Source organism: Astyanax mexicanus, chromosome 6 (genome assembly GCF_023375975.1).
Source record: "Astyanax mexicanus isolate ESR-SI-001 chromosome 6, AstMex3_surface, whole genome shotgun sequence".
Classification (NCBI taxonomy): Eukaryota; Metazoa; Chordata; class Actinopteri; order Characiformes; family Acestrorhamphidae; genus Astyanax; species Astyanax mexicanus.
Window position 1 is genome coordinate 1,166,892 of NC_064413.1, and position 18,856 is coordinate 1,185,747.

The window sequence follows — 18,856 nt, forward strand, 5'->3', positions numbered from 1 at the left end:
ACACACACACACACACACACGAAATAACACTTAATGACTGTGTTTATGTGTTTATGTGTTTTTTGTTTATGAATGTGAGACATTTTTATCTCTAAAATGAGATTTTGTTCTGGGATTCCCCCGCTGACTGCATACAAGCAATGTGACAACAATCAGCTTCATTAAACACACACACACACACACACACACACACACACTCTCTCTGCTATTGAGTCCTGGAGTCCACTTCCTGTTCTGGATTTCTCCTGATGTTAAAACTCTGTCGCTTTGTAAAAACATTATCCGGGGTCGATGTTTCCGCCTGGTCTGAATAAACACAGGAGAAACGGACAGACCGCAGGACTGAGAGAAGAACGACAGGAAAGATAAACCTGAGGAAAGAACGCAGGAGAACTGAGAACGAAGGAGAAGAAATTCAACAAGGTTTGGACAGAAGAATTAGCGACCAAGGATTAGCGATGGCCCGAACACATTTATTAGCTCTGGAGTCCGAGTCCTTTAATTTTGAGTATCTGCCGATACAGAGTTACGATCCGATACTTTAGAAATTAATTAAATTAAATTAAATTAAATGTCAATTACAACTGTTTAACAATTTTATTTCTAATTTTTATCTCATTTTCTCCCCAATTATACACGGCCAATTACCCAACCCACTCATTAGGACTCCTCCCCCTATCAGTAGTGATGCTCCAACACGAGGAGGGTAAAGAAGACTAGCACACGCCTCCTCCGATACATGTGAATTCAGACTCCAGGCCTTTTTTTTTGAGCTGCTGCTGATGCTGTAGCATTACCAAGTAGCATCACAGCGCTAACGCTCAGAGGAAAGCGCAGCGACTCTGGTGGTTCTGATACATCAGCTCACAGACGCAGCCTTGTGCTGATCCACATCACCCTGGGAGTGATGAGGGGAAAGAGAGAGCGCCATCTACTGTACTGTACCCACCCAGAGAGAGCAGAGACAACTGTGTGTGCTCTCTCGGGGATCCGGCAGCTGATGGCAAGCTGCATGACCGGGATTCGAACCAGCGGTCTCCTGCTTATAGTGGCAGCGCTTTAGACCACTGCACACAATGTTACATTTATTTATAAATTAGTGATCTGAATCTTTTTTTTTTTCACTTCTTTGTGGGTTTATGAGTGTGTGTATGTGTGTTAATGAGTGTGTAAATGTAAGTGTATGTGTGTGTGTGTGTGTATGTGTGTGTGTTTGCGAATGACTCACAAGAAGGCGATATGAGACTGAAGGAGGAGGAGGAAGCAAAACAAAGAGAGCTTTATTTCTCTCGCTACACTTACCCTTACACTCTACTCTCTCCCTCCTCTTACACACACACTCACACACACTTATTTACACATACACTCATAGTTTATGGGCTTCTAGCACTACAATGACAGGGGTGAAGAGTGCAGGAGTAAGAGGTCTGTTTAGGTTTGTCTGTAAATAGAACTGGTGGTGAGAGCAGAGACTGGAGGATCTATTCAGTGCTGTTTATATTTAACTATTTAAAGATCTCATTCTGCTAAAATCCTCTTGTTCTTGTTGTTTGTGAAATACAGCAGATCTCTCTGAGTTGTTTATGATGCTGCACATGATAAAACTCTTCCTCATTGTCTGCAGCAGCTAGTAAAAGAAAATATTCAGAAAAAAACGAGTCGATCAGGAAAAGCACCGTGTCTACATCAACCCGTGAAATAGTATTCATGGCCCCGTCCACAGACAGAGCTGAAGCCGGGCGGCGACACCGTCTTGTCAGCATGCAGTTCATTCCTGTGTTATTTGTGCGAATAACACATCAGTGTTTATATACTTTACCCAGTAATTCAGAGCTAAGAAACAAATGGTTAGAATTAGTCTATGGAGGAAAAACACCACCAGCCAAGTACAATTGAGATAGGTAGGTGTTTAGATGTTTAGAACAGTTCTGTTTACACTAGTTAAAAGTAAAAATTCTAAACCCCGGGTTGGATTTTTACTTTCTGGAGCTGGACTCTACCCACCTCTGTGTGTGAGTAACTATAGGTTTAAATAGGATCTCCGGTGGATTTGGTGTTTTACAGAGACTCTATGACTAGGTCAGTATAGGCTGAACTGCACTTAGCAGGGCGTTATTACACATGTTGTTAAGTAAAATATGACATTGTAAAGACTGTTATTAGTGTAAAAATTTCTTTATTTTAAAACGTTTCTTCACAAAAACCACAAAAGCTGACATTGCATTTATTCATTTATATTAAAGACAAAACTAGACATTTTACAATGAATGAAAAAACGATGGAATGAGAGATTTCAGATTCCCCCAGAAACCCGTCCTATTTATTTAGTAAGTTTCACTCTGTCTACATGCCTCTGACATACTTTTCTACCTTATCTGATTTCATAATTTTACTCGAGAACACAGTAAAGAATGCCACCTCAATCATGTTCGACCAGCTTTTTAACAATGTGCTTTTTTTTTTTTTTACCAGTAACACACATTCACATATCAAGATTAAACAACATAAGATTATATCAAAACTACAATTCAACTGGAGACAGTAAGTAATTCACAGAAAGTTGCACTAAACTCCCTGATTTTAGCTGACTCCACCTTCAGCCCAAATTTGAAAAAATGCTATAAAAAATGTGTGAAGGAGGGGCACTGGGTGATGTATGGGTTTAGGGGTGGGACAGAAGGGGGAGCTGATTGCAGAGGCAGAAATTACCACAATAATTGTATTTTTTAAAGGTTAGGAAAGATTAATAAAAAATGTTAGCAGGACTGATATGGTATGATAGGTTTTATTACATCAAATGAACATATTTTAGATATTAATGAAAAAAATATGATTTAGGGTTTAGTTCCTTTTGTTGCTCTACAAATAAATGCTTTTTAGGATGTTTTTACAACTTTTTATTCCAGTTAAATCAGACTCGTTTGTTTTCACTCTTGGTGTGGTTGATTTGGTGTGGTGCGGTTGTGAGCACTATAATTACCAGAACAATCACACTCTCGAGTCTCTTGAGAGGAGATGGTCTCGGTTTGGTCAAAAGTTAAGTATGGAGTGGTTTACTTGTGGTAAAACAGAGATCTGACCTCAAACCAACCCAACAATCATCTGAACACTGAACGTTTAGATTTAATCTGGAATAGTTTATTACTACAGCTATGATCAAATGCAATATTCGCAGTTAATTTGTGCTAAATTGCAATAAAAAAAAATGATGGGATCTTTCTTCCTGTATTTACTTTCTAGCTCCACCCCAAACAGTTCTGACCAATCAGTGGAGACATTATTCTCACATGGTTAGTTGGGGGATTCCTTGTGTGAAAACAAACCAAACCAAAGGGAAAAAAATGTAGTTAAGTTTAGGAACTCATTAAATGATTCGTTCTAGCAGCAGTCCATGAATAAAAAAAAAATACCACCCTGTTGGTATACATGGCCTGTATGTGAAAATAATGATGCTTTTATACTCAACTCACAATTACTGTTTGGTCCAGAGCTTTAAACTAGTATAAAAGGTGTCAAACAGGTGTAAAAGTGCCATCAACCTCGGTATGAACCACCCACAGCGACGCAGAATTGTGAACATATGCGGAGGCAACACACTGAGATTCAGTCATAGGTTGCCACATGTGTATAGCACCCTTAAGGGCTTAAGGGGGTTGCCAGTTAAATATACAGTAGAACCCTCACTGGGGGGATTCTGACAGACGTTTGAATTAATACAAAATGATGAATAGTGGTGAATTGAGACATTAGTTAAAACATTTGTTATTTATAATTAATTAATTAGTTTTAAATAATATTTAGTTGAGACATTCTGTCGTAAGTACTGTTAATTAATATACAGGTATTTTAAAGTTTTACCAAGTTTTTTACCAAGTATTTTACTCACTAAACTGCAATTTTAATACCAAAAACGAACTGAACCAAACATGTAAAAATGCATTAAGTCAACAGCATGCTCACATCACACGTCTGTTTTAACAGAAGTATATTTTTCATGTATTATAAATGAAGGAGTCATCATTATCCGTGCTCAGAACACTGTGTTCTGTCTGCAGTTACTTTCAGGACAGGTTTGAACTCATGCCTCCTGTAAAATAAGCGTAAAACACAGTTTAACTCCTTACGCTCTGTGACTTTTATTACAGCCTGAGGATAACTTATTCAGTAACTACATGCAGAGCAATGCAAACTCTCTGAGTTGTTCGTAAGCGAGGAAAAAAGCCAGGAAATAAGAGGTTAATAAACAAATGAAATCGGTAATGTCACAGGTTTGAGTGTGAAAAGAGCTTGAGAGAAACCAAAGACTATTAAAAACACTTGATATTATTTATAATTTTATCTTGAAACAGTCTAAGACAGTGGTTCTCAAACTGTGGTACGTCTATCACTGGTGGTACACAAAGCATTTCAGGGTGGTACATCAGATACACCTAAATACATATTATATTATATTGTAATATTATATACAATATGAATGATTGAAATCTAGAAAGTTTTTACCTCTATTTTTCACAGCATCAGGTTTGTTTGTGTTCATAAAAGCTACAACACTACAGTTCTTAACAGTTTCATAGACCCTACAACTGAACCCTGTGAAACACCACCATTAAAAATAAAAATAACAACAGTTTCTGTATTATTACAGCCAATAAAAAATTTAAACTCCTAGTCTCTAGCCACCTTCAGACAGCCTGCCACTGTTTAACTGATTTTAGTTCTAAATGGTATTTGGTATGTTTTTAGTTGTTTTTTAATTTTATTTGATTTTTTAGTTAACTTTGTTAGTTTTTTTTCCAGATTTATTTTATTGTTATTAGTTATTGTTTATTTATATTTTACTCTTTGACTCTGTGATTTTAGGATTCCTACACTTAAATTCTTATTTTTAACTTATATGTATAATATATATTTTATAATATCTTATAATGTCTTATACATCTTTATTTTATTTTAAAAAATTGTCAATCCCTTTCCTATGTAACTGCTTGGCTAGATTGTAAATAAGGGAGTTTAATAAAAAATATCCATGTCTCAGAAAATTAGAATATTAAATATATAAGACCATTTTTTATGGACATGCGGATTTTATTTTCCAGCAGGAGTTTTAGTAGTTGGTAGTATTTAAATGGTTTTCTCTCAGTGCATTAACCAATAATCAGTAACAGTAATAATCAGAGTATGAGCTTCCTTTAACTTCTGATCTCCATCATCATCATCATCATCATCATCATCATCACAGCTGTAATGCAATACTGAGGAAACTCTAAAAGCTAAACAAGCCCTGACTGATCGTCTACACTCGTTCTACTCTGAGCTCTTCCCTTAAACACACAGCTGCCTCCATCCCGCCGCTACAGCTCTGTAAACGTGGCTCAAATTAGACGTACGAACATTCCTCAGACACACGTAAGAAACATCTAAAAGATGTTTTATATTTTCTTTTCTCTCACAGATGTGCTTTACTCTCTCGTCCAATCAGAACCAGACGCTCAACATCTCTCTCCTGTCTGCAGCTGGAACCTGCCGACGGGCGTTCATACGATGCAGATGTTAGATCTGGTGGTATAAATGTGTGTGTGTGTGTGTGTAATAGTGTGTGTGTGTGTTTTAGAGTAATGTAAACACACACACTGTATATGCAGACGTCTGCTCTCATACACACATACTTTTAAGCAGTCACAAAAACATACCCTCTCACACACACACACACACACACACACAGAAATGAGAAATGTGTGTGGGCATATCCTTGCTGAGTGTGCGGGTTGGGCCTAGCCCTGTGCTCTGGCTTGTGGCTTTAGTAATATTCAGGAATTTCAGTGTGTGTGTGTGTGTGTGTGTTTTGTTATATAAAAAATTATTTTTTGCACTCTCAGTATTACTAAGTATTACACCAAAAATTTGTATCATGTTATTTTAAAGATTATGTTAGAATTTTTGCATGACTTTTATAAAGGTTTATGATTTATTATACTTATTTTATAAGGCATATAGTAATGAAGTAGAAGTACTTAACTACTGTACTAAAAAGTACTGAAATACTTTACTTTACTACAGTTTGTATAGATAGACGGAACCATATCTAATACACGGCGAATTACAGTGAAACACAGGGAATATATACAGCTCTGGAAAAAATAAGAGAGCACTTAAAAATGATGAGTTTCTTTGATTTTATCAAATTAAAAAACCCCTATAATATAATCAAGAGGAAGATGGATGATCACAAACCATCAAACCACCAAACTGAACTGCTTGAATTTTTACACCAGGAGTAAAGCAGCATAAAGTTATCCAAAAGCAGTGTGTAAGACTGGTGGAGGAGAACATGATGCCAAGATACATGAAAAAAACTGTGATTAAAAACTAGGATTATTCCACCAAATATTGTTATATTTCTGAAGTATTTTGGGTAGTTCCTAACAGAGTCTGAGCTTTTTTTTTAGACATATGTCCTGTCACCTCCTCCCATCCTGCTACATGATGTCTCTATTCAGGAGGTCACACTCCCATCACTCTCACCTGTCAATCAAACAGCAGGAGACCCACCCTATAACTCCTCCCCGGGGTTAAAGGTCAGGGAAAGCATGTCATTACCACCAGAACTTCTCTCTGTTTCTTAGCAGGAGAGCAGAGAGAGCTGTGTTTCTCTGAGTTAACACAGACTTTTTTACCACTTTCACAAGACTAGTGCTCTAGTGTTCACTTCTACACCGATCATGCATAATATTATGACCACCTCCTGGTCATAATAAATGAATTAAATAAATGAAGAGAGCACTTCAGTGTCTGAATCAGTTTCTCTGATTTTGCTATTTATAGGTTTATGTTTGAGTAAAATGAACATTGTTGTTTTATTCTATAAACTACAAACAACATTTCTCCCAAATTACAAATAGAAATGTTGTAAATTACATCATTTATTTACAGAAAATGAGAAATGGCTGAAATAACAACAAAAAAAGATGCAGAGCTTTTAGACCTCAAATAATACAAAGAAAACTTTAAAGTTCATATTTTTAAGAGTTTTAAGAGTTCAGAAATCAATATTTGGTGGAATAACCCTGTTTTTTTAAATCACAGTTTTGTTCATGCATCTTGGCATCATGTTCTCCTCCACCAGTCTTACACACTGCTTTTGGATAACTTTATGCTGCTTTACTCCTGATGTAAAAATTCAAGCAGTTCAGTTTGGTGGTTTGATGGTTTGTGATCATCCATCTTCCTCTTGATTATATTCCAGAGGTTTTTAATTTGGTAAAATCAAAGAAAATCATCATTTTTAAGTTCTTTCTATTTTCTTCATTCTTCACAAAATTAGCAAACAGCATTGGGATGTAATGATCATGCTGGGACAGTAAGAGTAGGGTTGGGTCTCGGTTACTGAATGAAACATCTTTCCTGTCTGATTTCCTTGTTTTTAGCTGACTGTGAGGCTTCAGAAGTTCATCAGGTCTGTCTGTGTTTCCTGAGACTCTGAACTACAGATCACGCAAAGCTAAAAAAGACTGAGAGAAAGGAGAGGAATTTTTAAAAAAGCTGATGTCTGTAAGTTTTGGGATTTAGGGGATTTAGCGCCTCTCTGGTGAGAATGGGTAATTGCACAGATCATGCAGAAGAATCATTTTAAACTGGGCGGGTGTGATGCGATCACCTTTCAGAGTGGATGAATCCGATTCCAGGTTATGTTCAGTCAGAGAGAGAGCTATTGAACTCTAAGTTTCCTCTTCTGAAGTCCCCATTGCTCCACCAGCCGCTCGCGTTCAGTAAAACTGAGCCGGATCCTCTTTTAGAGGCTGCACGTGTGACGAAAATACGTTAAAAAGACGTGTGACGTGGCCAGAATGATAAAAACTCCAGTGAAAAAGTGACCCAACACCCCAGTTTTTACATTAGAATAAATATATTATTAGCATTAGCAGGGATGGTGGTTCAGCACACTGGTACCATTAACCACTATATTTTATCCATATTCTTCTCCACTCAAAAATGCTTTTCAGTTTAGAAACTAGATAATAATACAGACTGACACTTTAAAAATTTTAACTATTACTATATAAGTATCTGAGTATGAGTCTATATAAATACTCATAGCTCTGGTGTCTGATATAGTTTAGAGAAACACGCTGATGGAATCTGGCCTCCACCTTTAACCCATCCCTTTAACTAATCCATGCTAAGAACACACATGTACACACAGTGATAAACAGTGAACACATGCACTCAGAGAAGTGTGCAGATCCATCATCATCTTGGTGGTCACCATTACAACTACAGGAACAGCTGCTGTGGAGAGATTTGTCACGTCGTGTGTGAAAGTTCTTAAAATAAAATAGAGCTAAATAAATTAACAGCCCAGTACAAAATATCATTAGTTCATATCAACGTATTAAAGATTATAGAAATAGTCCAACATTGTGAACATTACCATTGCTAATAATGCTAACTAACAGACATGGCAGCCGGACTTTTAAGCAGGTTTGAAGCAGGCTACCTGCGATGCTAACAGCTAGCCAGCCTTAGCAGCGATGGAGCTGCAATGCTAATGCCAGGTTCACAATACTTGATTTTAGCCCAGTTCTTCAGTCACCGACAAAAAAAAAAAAAAAACGCTGCACAGTAGTGTAGTGTTAACGTTCGCTGATCCATCGCTGACTGTTCAACCACTAGTCGGAGAGGCCTGGCAAATATTTGGCATGCTAGATATCTGACTCAGTCAATGACTAGGAGTTCAAAACACATCTCCTGTTTTACCAGAGGTGTTTATGGAGAGTCTGACCACTTTCTGTTGTATTCCCCCTGTTATATCATAAATTAATTACTATTAAACTCTACAGGAAGTATGCGAATGAGTCTTCTATAAATGGGGGTGAATGGATCTAAAAGCTAAAAACTTTAAATTAAATATAATAATGAACTACGTGTTTAAAAAGTAGAATAATATATTTTACTAAAAAAGCAAAGAAAGCATCAGGAAACAACTAATCTGCATAAAAAGCATGTTTTTAATTCACTTTCAGTCTTGAGAACTGACTCACTGACATACATCCAACTATTAAGTGCTATCTGAGTGCTTTCTGAATGAGGCACAACTGAATGTAGTTAATCAGAATTGAGCTTGGTTATCTTATTGTTTTGTATTTATGTTCCCTTCAAAAAAGCACATTAACACTGATCTAAACGACTGTAATATAAAAGTATAATCTGAAATATAAATATGAAACTACGTCAGTTGTTCTGTTATCACTATATGTGACACTCTGTGGAGTTTATCGAACAGGACACTGTCATATCAGTTGAGCCCCAATAACAGAGCTACGCTTTGTGCTTTAAGTCAAGGCCAGTTGCGTCTTCCAAGAAAAACAAAAGTTAAATCTTTGAAGGACATTCGACACTCGCTCTCGCTCTCTTTCTCTCCTTCTCTCTCGCTCGGAGGAGAAAAGATTCCTTTGTTTTTTATTCCTCCGCAGGCACGGCTTTATGGCATAACGGGCAATCAAAATCAGAGTACCGCAAAGAACGAGAGAACAAGAGAGAGAGAGAGAAAGAGGGAGAGCTGTCTCACTCTATCTCTATGCAGTACAATCTATCACCTTTACGCTTGACTGACTTAAAAGGAGAATGCACTATGAAATCTCTCTCTTTTTCTCACTTTCTCTCTCTCTCTTCCTTTCTCTTTCTCTCTCTCTCTCTCTCTCTCTCTCTCTCTCTCTCTTTTTCTCTCCAAACCCCTGTCAAGTATGACAGACAGAAAGAGTGCATCTCCACCCCAGAACTAGTGCAGCGCTCCTGGGATGAAGACGTGGTTTAAAGGCCCTTTCTGGAAATACTTCACTAAAAAACACAAATGTTCACTATTGTGTCCAGGCATGTACCGTATTTTACGCTGAATATATAATTTTTCCAAAAATCCTCAGAGCTCCTTATAATCCGATGCTCCTTATGTATGAATTCTATCAGTCAGGTTTTAAGGAGCAGTAAAGACACTCCACTGAAGTACAGAGTTAAACAGGAGATTCAGTGAAGTTTCTCCAGCAGTAAGGCTGGAGCAGTATTAGTATTAGCATTAGCTGCTAACCGCTGTTTCCCTGTTCAGAGGTGTACCCTGCTTGTACCCTGCATGTAGCCAATACAGGATCCAGTACCATTTATGCTAAAAAACAAATTGTAGAGGATAAACTGCAATATAACTTTTCTTTTTTGTCTTTTTTTGTTATTCAGCCAAATAACAAAAGTGCTTTTATGCATTTTAATTATAAAAATTCAGTAAAATTCTTATATCCAGTCAGATTAGGCTCTAAGAGACTCGTCCTCTATTGATTTTACTGTTAAACTGAATTACTGTTCAGTCAGAAAAACAATCCTATAAAAAATTACGACTTTTTAAGTGCTTCTTATGAAAGGTTTCAACTAAAGCTGAGAGATACAGTCCTTCAGCCACAGAGCTGAAACCCAGTCCAAACCCTCACCCTGCTCCTTACTGACCAACCCTGACCACACACACACACACACACACCACACACACAGGAAAACACATCGCCACCGGGCAGCAGAGGAAATTAAAGCAATCTATCCTTTCATGGGTTTGGATCAGAGCAGGGAGGCGAGAGAGAGATCAAGGGAGGTGAGCAGGGATGGAGGGACTGCAGGGGAATCAGTGTGTGTGTGTGTGTGTGTGTGTGTATAATGTGTGTGTGTGTGTGTGTTTTGGGGGGTGTTTGGTCACAACCTAGATATCAGTTCACAAGCCTTCATCTAACCAAGATGTGTTCAACTTAGGGTTGAGCGATACGGCCCTAAAATAATATCACAATATTACATGGTATTTTTCGTGAGAACGATACTCTTGGCGATAAAAAAATATATATTTCAAGAATACACTACTGTACTACTGAATGAAAATTAAATTGTATTATAGCATACAATATGATATGGCAAATTACAATAATTTTATCAGATTTGTAACAGAATTATATGATCCAGAATGATCAGTCATGATAATAATAATGCAAAAATTAAGAGAGCACAAGTGCTCTAAATTGTCATCAAAAAAAGAATATAACAAAAAAGATGAGAGCTTTCAGACCTCAAAAATGCAAAGAAAACAATATATGTTCATATTTATATATTTATAAAAAGAGTTCAGAAATCAGAAATTTTCATGCATCTTGGCATCATGTTCTCCTCCTCCACCAGTCTTACACACTGCTTTTGGATAACTTTATGCTGCTTTACTCCTGGTGCAAAAATTCAAAAAAGCAGTTCAGTTTGGTGGTTTGATGGTTTGTGATCATCCATCTTCCTCTTGATTATATTCCAGAGGTTTTCAATTTAGTAAAATCTAAGAAACTCATCAAACTGACAGAAGGTTTTGGGAAAGTTCGGGGTTCTAGAATAATTGTGAAAAAAGTTTGTTTGTAAAAGTAAAAGTAGGCGCAGAACAATAGTTTTGTCAATTTCACTGTGTTGTGAACTCCACCAGTCTTACACACTGCTTTTGGATAACTTTATGCTGCTTTACTCTTGGTGCAAAAATTCAAGCAGTTCAGTTTGGTTTGATGGCTTGTGATCATCTATTTTTATTATGGTAACTGCAGCAGAAATAAACGGTGTATGAGCAGGTGCACACAGTTGCTAGTTATTAGCTTTAAGTTCTGAAATTGTGTGAAACTCCTGTCGAAACTCTGTTCTCTCTCTCTCTCTCGTGATAAACTGATATCTGCTCTGGCTGAGAGTAGTGAAGGCATCACGCTTAAACGAGCATCTGAGCTCCACAGAAAAGCACATAAAGGCGTGGAGTCTGAGGAGCATCCATGCATGAGAATCGAGCAGCCAAACACTGAGCGCCGCCACCGGCTCAGCCGTTTACAGTGTAAACCCGTGACCCTGGAATGACCCGCCTCAGTATTCTGATGTATCGGAGCACGCCGTGCCGTCAGACGCCGCCCCAGACAATGAAGCTGCTGGTGGGGGGCGTCTGCGGGAGAGATGACCTGAGGACACCTGCTGATTTAGTTTGTGAACATTTAGGTCAGATCTGGAAGAAACTGCTCCTGGATCAGCCATGTTTAACATGTTTATTTTTTAAAATCTAAACAGTTGAATACATATGAAGACCTAATGGTAATATTACATTAGGAATACATTAATGGTTGCCTGTTGCTTTCCAGTGTGAACGCAGGGTTAGGCGCTCGGACTGTCTTTCTCTCTCTTTCTCTCTCTTCTTCGCTCACACCGTCTGTCTGTCTCTCTCTCTCTCTCTCTGAGATATACAGTAAAAATTATCTAGTCTATTAGACCAAACCACACTACACTATTATTACTGTCTCCTCACAATAATCCTGGGAAATTCCAGCATTTAAAAAAAATCATTATTTTAATCCATTTTTAAGGGACTGACACCACTTATATTATTTTAACAATCTAATTCTGATATTTCTTAAAAAGAACTCAAATACTAAAATGCATCCAGCAATCTGTCTTCATCTGCTGTATGATAAAAAAAAAAATAAATAAGAGACTACTTAATGATTATGTTCTTCCTTGATTTTACCTAATAAAAAAAAACTCTGGAATATAATCAAATATTGATTTCTGATCTCTTAAAACTTTATGAATATGAACTTGTTTTCTTTGCATTATTTGAGGTCTGAAAGCTCTGCGTCTTTTTCTTATTTTCTGTAAATAAATGCTCTAAATGAGAATATTTTTATTTGTAATTTGGGAGAAATGTTGTCTGTAGTTTATAGAATAAAACAACAATGTTCACTTTACTCAAACATAAACCTATAAATAGCAAAATCAGAGAAACTGATTGAAATTGCTGATCCCAAAAAACAATATATATATATATATATATATACCACTGAAGTTTTAGATCCAGAGTTCCAGATCAGTAGATCAGGTAAACTGATATCTGTGACTCTGTGGATCTCAGGTTACACTTCTTTCACTTCGTTCTGTTTCTTAATCAACAGTAAAAACTGCAGCAGAACCTGCAGCATGTTCTCCTGCAGCTTCTGCAGCTTCTGCAGGCTCGAACACGAAGCTCCTCCTGAAGTCTGATTAATAAAGAAACCGGATTCTTACCTTTTTTACACCTTTTATCCACGATTTCCTCCCAAAACCAGGAGTTTTAAAGAGCGCCGCTCGTCAGAATCAGCTCCCGCGCGCCATATCCCGCAGTTCAGAGAGTTTAGATAGTTTTTAACCTTATTTACTTCCAGTTTAGTGCAGAAGAATACACACACACACACACACCGACACACTGTTCTGCAGGAGTGTGTGTGAGCGCGCGCGTGGCTGTGCGCGCTTTCGGTCTGGTGGGCTCGAGCTCTCGTCTTACTGAACTGTGTTGTGTTGTTTTTTTCTTTCCCCACCGGTTTTGCGGCAGCAGCTCAGCGATTGGCTGATAGTTTAGCTCTGCGATTGGCTGGTGCAGTTCCGCCTCCTGCGCTACGATTGGGTAATAATAGTGCACACTCACAAGCACTCCACCAATAGCGCACTGAGAAAAAAAAAACTGGGAATGAATATATATTTAAAATAAATTACAAAATAAAATAATTATAAATAATAAAAAAAAGCCATTTTTTAGGAATGGGCAGTTTTGTGCCAGTTCACATTTAAAATGAACTAGTTCATTTAAACTGTTTTTTATTTTTATTATATATATTTTAAATTATTATTATTGCATATAATTGCATTGCATAATGGCACACCCATACCTAACTGAGAAATTAAAAAAATAATACAATTATTTTATAATCAGATTTGTAACAGAAGTTAATGATCCATAATGATTAGTCATGATACTAATAATAATAATAATGCAGTCCAAATATCTCCATATATCCAGGATTAAAGTAAAACAAATTATACTGAATATAATCTCTAGTCTCTAGTAGATATATAAATATGAGAAATGAAAAAAAGTGTTAATTTTTCTTTTGATAAAAACAGTAAAAAAGTACAACCCTGATGTGATAATTAGGGGTGAGTGATATGGTACCATATTTCAGGGTGTAATATTATTCACAATATTAAAAAATGTTGGCGATATTATTAAGTATGATATAATAACATGAAAAAATTATAAAAATACACTGCCTGACCAAATTGCAAAAATACGTGGCCCATTTTCTGATTTGCATTGGCTCAACTCACATCCAACCTGAGTGTCGCATTTGCCAACACCCCGGTTGCTGAGTATAATATGGCAACTGGCTCATGCCACTTGTGCCAACTCTTGCAGTATTTTTTTTTCTCATAAAAATGCTCAGCTCTGCTCATTGGCTGTTCCGAAAGCAGAGAAGGGTCAGTGTGCTAGTGGAGAAGCCCCTCCCCTCGCTGTGGAGATATGCGCAGGTGCAGCAGCCATAACAGATCGAAAAATGCACAAAAAATTTAATCAGATTTTTATCAGTGATATAAAATATGTCAGTGTTTATGACCACACTGGTTGTTATTCAGTATGTATAGCTGCAGTTATAAAGGTTTATATAGCTGAAGTAAAGCAGAACTTTGTTTGAGGCTCAGCTTTTCTCCGTCTCTCTGCTGCTCACTCTGTTCTCAGCGGTCAGCAGTGTGTCAGGTACGGGTCTGTCTGGCCTCCACACACACACACACACACACACCACGCCGTGAGCACACATCTCATCATGAGTCACGAGGGGGAGCATGCTGATCGTGGCCTGTTTTAGTCGGCTTGTGTTTCAGTCACCAGAGTAAAGGTCAGCGCTGGAGGTCAGGTCTACATTCCATCACGCTGAAACATCCTCAACGTTCACTCAGCCAGAAAATGCAGAATAACACTGTTTATTATAAAATCCTCCTCACGGGAGGTTCCTCCCACTAGTGGGAGTGACAGTAGCCAGCCATCCAGGTTAGTGATTCCTGCAGTCGGCAAAATATGAACCTTAAAACCAGTCATTTTTAAGTTTGATCCAATAGTTTGGTTGCAGTCGGTTGACCAGGAAGTTGTTATAAGATGTTATAAGACCTGTGACTATGACAGGTCCTTTACAAATTACTTTTACTGTTTTACAAATATTGTTTCTATTAAATTTCAAGTTCAAGTTTCAAGTTTGTAAAAATGAATGGTGGATAATATCACAATATTTCATAGTATTTTACCGGAGGAGCACGGAGTTCAGAGAAAAACAGTAGATAATTCAGCCTGTAATTTTCTCAGAGGACGTTTGAGAAATAAAACACCTACATGATCGTTCTGGACGGGAATAAAATCACAGAGGATAAAAACTCTCATAAAAGAGAATATAGAAAAAATTACCCCAAAATTCCCTGAGGAACTAATCCAGTCCGGACAGAGCTAAAGTCACACTTAAAATCCTTTAATTTTCCCAAAAATCCTCAGTGTGCTTTATGTTTGAATTTTACCAGTTAATGCTAGCTCTTTTGCCACTCATTATATATAGATATCGGACCATAGCCTGCTGATAACCCTGGCTAGTCTTTCGCCATTCAGAGACGAGTATATCAGACTGTAGTCCCTATTAAAACATGCTACATATGACAAATCGCTATGCTGCTGCACCCAGCCTTAGTGGAAATCTGTAAATCTAAGCTTACTTAAAGTAAATGGAAGTGCTTTACTCACCCAAATAAATAGTTTTTAGTTTAATTTTTTTTAAGAATTACTGTTTTGTTTAATTAGCTTAGCGTTATTAACTTAGATAACCTACCCCCCACCACCAACAACCAGCGGTGAGACCTGCTGAATTAGAAGGAAAACATGGCGACACACTTGTTCCTTTCTAGGGTCGCATAATTCACCTTATTATGGTGCGAAAAATGCGATAAATGTAAAGTCTAAAGTCCGACCACAAGAACAGAATACCAATCTCTCCTTCCCTAAGCTCCCACACACACATACACACACAAAAACACACACACACACACACACACAGAGACAAAAACACACACAAACACACACCCATATATTCAGATCTTCCCATGATTAGCTTTCCGCGAGTTCACCAATCAGCACGCTTTTGTTCGACTGCGGCAGCTCTTAAGACCAGGTGACGAGCCCTTTGTTTCCAGCCAAAGTAAACACACACACACACACACACACACACACAGCAGGAAAGTGTCCACCTCCCCACCCCCTGCACCCCCTGGGGCAATCCAAATAGCATTCCTCAGCCCCACTGAGTGTGTATAAGTGTGTTTGAGAGGCGGTGATAGAGTTTTTGTAAAAGAGAAAGAGAGAAAAAATGAGAGGGAAAGAGAGAAAGAGAGAAAGAAAGAGGAGAAGAAAGAGAGAGAGAGAGAGAGAGAGAGAGAGAGAGCAGTTGCAGTCCGCACAGGACGATAATAATCAGATGAAATGATGTGTTTTCTTCAGCAGCACTTCTGAACAGAGCAAAATAATGATGCGTGAAATAATGTTGTATTCCCAAACTCAACAGCACTTTACAAACACAAAAACACACACACACAAAAACACACACACAGCAGCCTGTGCTCGTCTTCGTCTCAGCTGAGCAGCAGAAGAACAGCAGAATAAAATGGGTTTGACTGTTTGACGGCTGTGATTCAGAAACTGATGTGTTCAAGCTGCTTTTTTATAAACTATTACAGAAAAAAACAACAGTCTTATTTATCTGAGGATGATACAAAACAATCTAACAATGCTTCAAAAACTTTTAAAGTTTCAACTGTTCAACAACATGTCCAAAAACTACATATCCCATTTATGGAAGGAGCTTGGACACCAACCTCTATAACCATGAGTGTATCAGAATTTACAGGTTCAGCTGCAACATCTGTGTGCCACAGCATGCCATAGGGATTATGCCATATGTCTGTAGAAATCCATATCCAATCATATCTCATCTTATATCCAGGCTAAATTTGGCCCAATAAGCACTAGAACCTTTCTACATATATACATATAAACAGCTCTGGAAAAAAATAAGAGAGCACTTAAAAAAGATGTTTTTTTTTTTTATTTTACCAAATGAAAACCATTGAACTATAATCAAGAGGAAGATGGATGATCACAAGCCATCAAACCACCAAACTGAACTGCTTGAATTTTTACACCAGGAGTAAAGCAGCATAAAGTTATCCAAAAGCAGTGTGTAAGACTGGTGGAGGAGAACATGATGCCAAGATGCATGAAAAAACTGTGATTAAAAACCAGGATTATTCCACCAAATATTGATTTCTGACCCTAACTCTTAAAACTTTATGAATATGAACTTGTTTTCTTTGCATTATTTGAGGTCTGAAAGCTCTGCATCTGCATTTTTTGTTATTTCAGACATTTATAATTTTCTGTAACTAAATGCTGGAATTTGGGAGAAATGTTGTCTGTAGTTTATAGAATAAACAACAATGTTAATTTTACTCAAAAATAATCAGTTTCTCTGATTTAGCTATTTATAGGTTTATGTTTGAGTAAAATGAACATTGTTGTTTTATTCTATAAATTACAGACATTTATTTTTTAGAGCATTTTTTATTAGATGGTTTGTGATCATCCATCTTCCTCTTGATTATATTCCAGAGGTTTTCATTTTCATTTTACAGAGCTCATTTTTTTACAGAGATGTGCAGAGAGTAGAGACAGATACTCTGACAAAGCAGGATAAACTCTTGTTTAAAAGCTTTCTGGTTTCAGAAGAAACAATAGATAATCAGATAAGTCTCAGCTCTATAGTCTATATGGTTAAATGTGATGACAGTAATGTGATTAAAGCAGGACATTAGTGAGTGCAGCGTCCTGTTCTCTGACCTGTTCCCGCAGTCTCTCCTGGTGACCCATGATGGCGGAGGCGTGGTGAGGGTACTTCTGCTTCAGGTGCTCCAGGAAAGCCTCCCTCTTCTTGTCCATATCTGACGGCTGCATGGCGAGGATTTCCCGGGAGCTCCGAGCTCCTCCCACTGTGTGTCGGCGGGACACCCCCGCCCGGCTGCCTTTAGGGTCTCCGCGTACCCCCGGCCCGTTAGCGGACGCGCCGGTTGACGCGGCGCCCCCTGCAGGTTGCTTGCGGTGCAGGTGTTCGGCGTCCTCTGGAGACGTCACCTTTAGATTACCTTTTAGCGGCTCTGTGGAAGAAAAGAGAGAATAGAATCATGAACACGCTCGGAGGAGAACACTAATTCCCCATTCTGTTACATCAGCTAAGAGTGATGGACGGCTGAGAGGGACAGAGCAAGACCATTAATGCCCTCTGAGCCTTAAGGACACGGATCACTAGTAATAACTAAGTAATTACAAGGTAATATCACGGTAACAAGTTATTAACAAGTATTTACTATGAATTATTTTCTGATTTTTTTATAAGTATAGAAACACTGTACTGACATGCTTCTTTCTTATTACTTCTAGTTCTTCATGAATAATACGTTAATACGTTAATTTTAGTAGTACCTAAATTTTAATGATAATTTGTAAAATATAGGTAAAATCTTTTACTTACATAATAAGTTATGTGCACATTTTCTACACATAAAAATAGAAAAGATAGAGATTGGAGTGGTAGTCAGAAAGAAAATAGTAAATCTAGAGTTGTAATTCTGTGATTCTTATATAAAAAAAAAATATTTAAAAAATTCTCCTCCACCAGTCTTACACACTGCTTTTGGATAACGTTATGCCTTTACTCCTGGTGCACTACAATCTCAATCTTTTTAATTTGTTAAAGACATATTACCTCCACATTTGCTGATTTATTAATCAGTAACAAGTAGGAAATTCTTGTTTTATTTATGAATTAATACAACTTGCTACCATAATAAAACCATATTATTACCTACTTATTAGCGATCTGTAAAGTAAAGTGCAGTGCTAGTGCAGTATTAGTTTATCTAGTTACATTTTTTG

At 37.5% G+C, this 18,856-nt stretch overlaps 2 protein-coding genes across 12 annotated transcripts in view; both read right to left on the reverse strand.

Moving 5' to 3' along the window:
- si:ch211-285f17.1 (sickle tail protein) overlaps positions 1-18,856 on the reverse strand; it is a 139,044-nt gene that overhangs the window by 59,192 nt on the left and 60,996 nt on the right. For 10 of the 11 annotated variants that reach the window (XM_022666963.2, XM_049479962.1, XM_049479961.1 and 7 more), the window contains one exon: positions 17,765-18,078. In XM_022666963.2, the coding sequence (XP_022522684.2) occupies positions 17,765-18,078 (314 nt within the window). Of the gene's footprint in view, positions 1-13,089; positions 13,356-17,764; positions 18,079-18,856 lie in introns of those variants that run through there. The other variant, XM_022666966.2, reaches the window with a different exon arrangement.
- Positions 6,229-18,856, reverse strand: part of LOC103032795 (uncharacterized) — a 249,132-nt gene continuing 236,504 nt past the window's right edge. Inside the window, exon 3 of the transcript XR_007439361.1 lies at positions 6,229-6,353. The gene's annotated coding sequence lies outside the window, so the exon portion shown is untranslated. The remainder of the gene's footprint in view (positions 6,354-18,856) is intronic.